The sequence below is a fragment of the Ahaetulla prasina genome, chromosome 8 (assembly GCF_028640845.1).
Source record: "Ahaetulla prasina isolate Xishuangbanna chromosome 8, ASM2864084v1, whole genome shotgun sequence".
Classification (NCBI taxonomy): Eukaryota; Metazoa; Chordata; class Lepidosauria; order Squamata; family Colubridae; genus Ahaetulla; species Ahaetulla prasina.
The window spans coordinates 81347802-81353801 of NC_080546.1; the positions used below are offsets into that span (position 1 = coordinate 81347802).

The 6000-nt window shown below is 41.3% G+C and overlaps 1 protein-coding gene across 1 annotated transcript in view; it reads left to right on the forward strand.

Moving 5' to 3' along the window:
- RBPJ (recombination signal binding protein for immunoglobulin kappa J region) overlaps window positions 1–2210 on the forward strand; it is a 48542-nt gene extending 46332 nt beyond the window's left edge. The window contains exon 11 of the mRNA XM_058192751.1: window positions 731–2210. Coding sequence (XP_058048734.1) covers window positions 731–1046 — 316 coding nt within the window. The 3' untranslated portion in view covers window positions 1047–2210. The remainder of the gene's footprint in view (window positions 1–730) is intronic.
- Window positions 2211–6000: the final 3790 nt, after the last annotated feature.

A 6000-nucleotide genomic window follows, 5' to 3' on the forward strand; every position in this document is an offset into this window, starting at 1 on the left:
CATTCGTCATCTTCAGGCTTCAGCTTCGTGCTTCTGGGAGCAATGTGTGATCGCAGCTGTTTCTTCCTTTTTAACTGCTAGTGGAGGTTTCAACTGATTGGGTGGGAGCTTGGCTGTGCTCTGATTGGATGGGGTTTTTTTTGTGCTCTGATTGGCTGGGGGTGTGTCCTGTTTGGGTGGGGGCTTGGTTGTGCTCAGATTAGTCTGAGTTGCAGGGGGATTTGAGCTGGTGAGCTGCATTGCTGTTGTTTGGCTTCGTGTTTGTGGTTGTGCTACATCTTCATAGTGGGTGTCAGTCTGCTGCATGTATGGATTGGAGGGGTTTGAAATGGCTAATGTTGCAGCTGCGGTTTGGCTTCTGGTCGGTCGTGCTTCACCCAAACAGGACACACCCCCAGCCAATCAGAGCACAAAAAAAACCCCATCCAATCAGAGCACAGCCAAGCTCCCACCCAATCAGTTCAAACCTCCACTAGCAGTTAAAAAGGAAGAAACAGCTGCGATCACACATTGGTCCCAGAAGCACGAAGCTGAAGCCTGAAGATGACGAATGAGACTTCGTCGAAACGTCGCCAAGACACTTCCAATTTTACGCGGGAGAAAACCCGAATAACCAAAGACCTATATATATATAGGTATATATATATATATTAATATAATACGAATTTGAAATGTTACGGCAGATGGTTTTCCTGGTGGAAATTCACATCTTCTTCCGCTTCTTTCCTAGATGTGCCGAAAGCATGTTGTGTGTCGTCCCGGATATCTCTGCCTTCCGGGAAGGATGGCGATGGGTGCGTCAGCCCGTCCAGGTTCCGGTCACGTTAGTGCGCAACGATGGCATCATTTACTCCACCAGCCTTACCTTCACCTACACCCCAGAGCCCGGCCCCCGACCGCACTGCAGTGCCGCTGGGGCCATCCTCCGAGCCAACTCAAGCCTCCTGGCCTCCAGCGAATCGAACACAAACAGTGAGGGAAGTTACACAACCGTCAGCACAAACCCCAGCAGCGTCACATCATCAACGGCCACCGTGGTTTCCTAACCACCGCTCTTTGGGCGGAACTTCTTTTTAAAAAAAAACAAAAAAAACTTTTTTTAAGTGCTTCAAACAATGAAACCGAACAACTTTTTGTGGTTTCCCGAGGGGAAGGCGAAAGAAAAGAAAAGAAAAGGAAAAAAAATAATAAAACCCCCTCCGTACGCCGCCGTATGAACTTTTATCACCTACAAGTGCTGATCTCAATTCGAAGCCACAATAAAAATGAAATGCATTTTGGGGGGCCAGCACCCCCTTTTATGGGAAAAATATATATATATCTATTTTTAATTGTCTCTTTAAAAATGGACACGTAACTACAGTTCAACGAAAGTGGCTGAGATTCAAATTGAACTAGTAAACATGGACAAAACATGGTTTTTATGGACCAAGGAACACTTTAGTAGAGAAAAAGGTACATTTTCACCATGCCTTTTGTATCACAACATATAGTACGCTTTTGTTACCAAATAGTTTATATATTATTATTATTATTATTTTTTCCTCCTCTTGAGCATTTGCTCTGAAGTATATTCAGGTTCCAAGCCTGACCATGCTTGTATAATCTAATTATCATATTCTTCCATATATTTGCGCGGTCTGTGGCTGGAACCGTTGCATTTTTTTAAACTGAAGTCTTGTGACTTTTTAATGAACTGAATTCTGAATTTTTTTTTCCTCCAGCAAGTAGAACCTTGTAAAGGCCAGCATATTTTTTTTAAGAGTTATATGAAGTTTGTGCGAAAAGCTTTAAAAAAATTGCCTCTGCCTTGCCTGCAATACATACATGCAACGTATGTTGACTAGAGCTCCTGTCGTTCCCCATCGTTGTGCATCGTTTTTATTTTGTGTTTCTCTCTTTTTTTTTTAAAAAAAAAAATGTATTTATAATGTTGATTCCTGAGGTTTTTAACATTAGAAATGTGGCCTCTTGTGCAGTTATTCGAACTGCCCTTGTGTTTAATGTACGTGAGTGTTTTTAAAAAGGATCTGTCCTTCCCTTTTAACCATCAATACATGCCTCAGAAAAAAAAAAATATTTTCAGGATTTTTGTCAGGGTGGCTTTGTTTTTGTTATTTTTTTTCTTCTTTTTGGCTACCCCTGTACATAATTTGCTATTAATTGTAAGTTAAGTGTGTGTGTATGTGTGTGTGTGCATAATTTGATTTTTTTTAAAAAAAAAATAAGAAAACCTAGTCTGCTCCCAATAACATTATCTGGCTGCATGTTTTCTCTCACAGGCAATCGTCACCATTCACTTCAAACATGGGTCGCAATTGTTGGATGCTGCCCTTTATTTTATATTGGGAATTGTGAGAAATTACTCTCGCTCTCCTCCCATCATTTTAATGAACTAATGTCCATATATTTTTAACCCCTTCCTGTCATGTAAAGCAGGGGTCTCCAACCTTGTCAACTTTTAAGACTTGTGGACTTCAATTCCCAGAATTCCTCAGCCAGCTTTGCTAGCTGAGGAATTCTGGGAAGTGAAGTCCATATGTCTTAAAGTTGACAAGGCCGGAGACCCCTGACGTGAAGCGATTGTCTCCGAGCTTGCCGTAATTTCTGATTGCAGAAGCACTGATGTGGGCTGTTCTTCCCTTTTTCCTTCCCAGTTACGTATAGCAACATTCAAATCGTCTCTCCGTTGCATGTTTAAATAAGCGCCAAAATTACATCGCCGTTCTCTTCGACAGTCATTGAGGTTGAAACAGCAGAGAGGCCTGCTGCGAATGAGCCCAGTACGACCGCCATATTTAAAACCTGTGCATTTAATGGGGGAGCCAGTTCATTTCCAGCATCGGTGTAATTGCTTTGTAGCATTTCGGAATACGCTTAAGGAAAAGATTCCTTGGTATTCAAATGGTTTTCCCCCCCCCCTCTGACCGAAGCTGTTTGTAGGAAGTATCTGAAGAATTTCAAAAAGTGGATCAAAGATCCCATGAGTTTTAAGTTCCATGGAGTGGAGTCTCCTTGAAACGATGTGTTTTTAGAAATCTAGTGGCTTGTTGGCTTGATGGGTAAGCAGATGATCCAGAAGTTCACGTGCTTGAGCCTAGTTACGTGGATCTTATATAATACATTGGCAGATTCTCACGCGCCGTAACTTGTGTGGGGAATTCATTAATTGGGCCTTGACTTACACTTAGAGGCATCAGTTTTGGTTCTTCATTAGGAATTTGCCACATGCTGTCTTTATCCTTCTCTCCTTTGGATAATTGATTTTAAATAACTTATAAATTTTATTTGCAAGCAAAGAATTGGGATCATCAGAGTTCAGTCCCATTTTTTTCGCCCTGTCATAAAAGGCGATACCCTTTATTCATTATAAATCTTCATTGTTCCATAAACGGAAGAATTTTAAGTACAGTAGCCGAATGTTGGAACTTCTTAAAGAGCAGCCTTGGTATGCAAACAACATGAACGATTTCCACACATAATCTACAGTTTTAGTTTACTGCTGTTAACTTTGCTGCTTCTTCCATTTAAAGGCTGAAGGCTGTTTAGTTCAAGACTGCAGCTGCTAAGCACAGTTGATCAATTCAATGCCACTATCGACAAAATAATAATAGGCTTTTATTTCCAACCCAGACTTCTCTGGCATGCTGGGTTTTTTTTCCATGCCATTGTAATCATCTCCGAATAACATGCTTGTTAATGTTCTTAATAGTAACAACCAATTTCTACCTTGCCTCATCTCATTCTCTGCAATGACCAGAAGGCAAGGATTTATGGTGGCCTTATCACTTGCTTGATCCTCCTCTCAGGAGCCTTCATATTTTTCCTGTTTTCGTTGTTCCTTGTTGTGTTGTACGCAGGAAACCCCTGTGTAGTATATGTTAAAAGGGTTCTACAGAGCATAATGCTGCACTTTTCATAGAATAGGCTACAACCTTTAGCAGACTCTCTTGAGGGTCAAAAACGGATGGATTCCTAGGTTTTCCTTCATCTTCGATCACTTAAATGGTCTCGTAGAGAATTGATTAAAACTGTTATAAGCCTTTCTGGCCTTCACAGACTGCAAATCTTGGCAAACCCTTAGACCTCTTTACCATAGTTCAGCATTAACCTCTTTCCAAATCGTTTGCCAGCTAATCTGTTTAGCTCTATTCTATGCTCAGAAATACAGAATATATTCAGTATTTTGCATCTTTGAAGGACTCTGGTAGAAGACAAAACAAAATGTTCTCTCTCTTTTTTTTAATCTACCTGTAACAACTACGAGAGCATTGCAGATCTGGGGGTGTGGGCGGGTAGGATTAGTATATTTTCCCCAGCATCTTTTAACCTTAGCTTTTACAGATTTATTAGAGGTGCCGGGTGGAGGAATAATTGTCTGTGTAGCCGTAGATTTGGGGACGGGTCTTCCGGAGCCACGTTGCCCTGAGAAGAACTGACATGGCCTAGTTTTTACTTTCTGAGTCAGTCTTCTTATCTCTTATCGGCTGCATTTTTTACGTCATTGGAGTATTTGTTCAGTTCTTAGAACAGCATGTTGCATTTGTTTCTCACCCTTTATTTGTACAAGAAATAAAACTGCCATCCTCTTACGAGTCAGCTGGCTAACCTGCGAGCTATCTCGGAACAAAGACGGAACTACAACTTCCTGCTTGGAATCGGCGGGTCTATTTTACAGCACCCATTCAGTTCCTGCTTTCCTTCCTGGTAGCTACTAGGTGGGGAGTGGGGAGGGGGGAGTCCATTTGTGAATATTATTAAATCCATCAATTCCTACATTGGCTCAAGAATCTCCTCTCTTTCCCCCCACCCCCCACCCTTTTAAACAGATCCTGCCCAGTCTTGAATAAATCCTAATTGCAATCCAGAGGCTTCCATTGTTTAAGGGGCAGAGAATTGAATTTGGATTGTCATTGTTCGACAACATGTTTTTCTTCATAACCTAAAAAAAAAAAAAAAAGCAAGTTTGCTTCTTTGTTCTGCCTTGGAACGGCTAAATTGTGAGCGTCGCAGCTGCATTTTAAGAAAGGTCTCTGTTTTTCAGTTGACGGCCTCTACTTGTCAAGGTTTCAAACTAAGCGTCCTTTTAATGCAGTGCAGTCCAATTTGGACCAAAGAGCTTTAAGGTGGCTTTTCACCGCAGAATGAAATAACCCCATTTTCACCGATTCGATCTTTGCTGTTCACTTCCATTTTTTTTTTTGGAAAGTGTGTATACGATGGAATATCAGAACTGTGTACTTCTTCGCGTCCCAAACTTTTTTTTTTTTAACCTTTTCTTCTGCAAACACTGTAAATGTAGTGGCAGCTTTTGTTTTCCTAGAAATAAGGTTCAGGGGTTTTTTTTGTGTGTGTTTTAGTTTTTTTTTCTTCTTCTTCTTTGGAACATGTTTTTCTTCCGTTCCATTGAAAACTGCAATAGGCACAACTGCTTCAATGTGGCGTTTGGGAGCTCCCCCCCCTCAACGTGTATCCAGTAATATTTCATGCATGGGTCTGGGTCTAGAGAAGGAGGAAGAGAGAAACACCTGTAGCCCTCTCTCTTGCGTGCTATAACTTGGAAGTATTCACATGCAGTGTGAAGGGATGTATGCACAGTGGTTTTATTACAACTTCCACGTGCGCTCTTGGAAGCAAAGAAAAAAAAATTGCCGATAGCCCTCCATTTTTCATCCCAGTGATGCTAGCGATCAGTAATTCGTGCAAAACTTCCCAGTTGGCTTCTGTCTGATTTGGTGGGCATACAGCTGCTCCGTAGAGCTCTAGACACGAAAGTTTTTCCGTATGGATAGTAATGGATAGTCCCGAGCGTGTGCTTGCATAGGTAAATAGGCTGCAGTATAAATGACACTCTGTAAGATTTACTTCCAAGCAATCTTAATGTAACGGGGACAGTTAGGAAATCGCCGAACCGTTTGCTTTGGTTCGCAGGCTCTAGTTATTAACATATTTCTGGTTGTTTGTCTGTGTCATTCAGTCCTTTAAAATTTAAAATTTTTA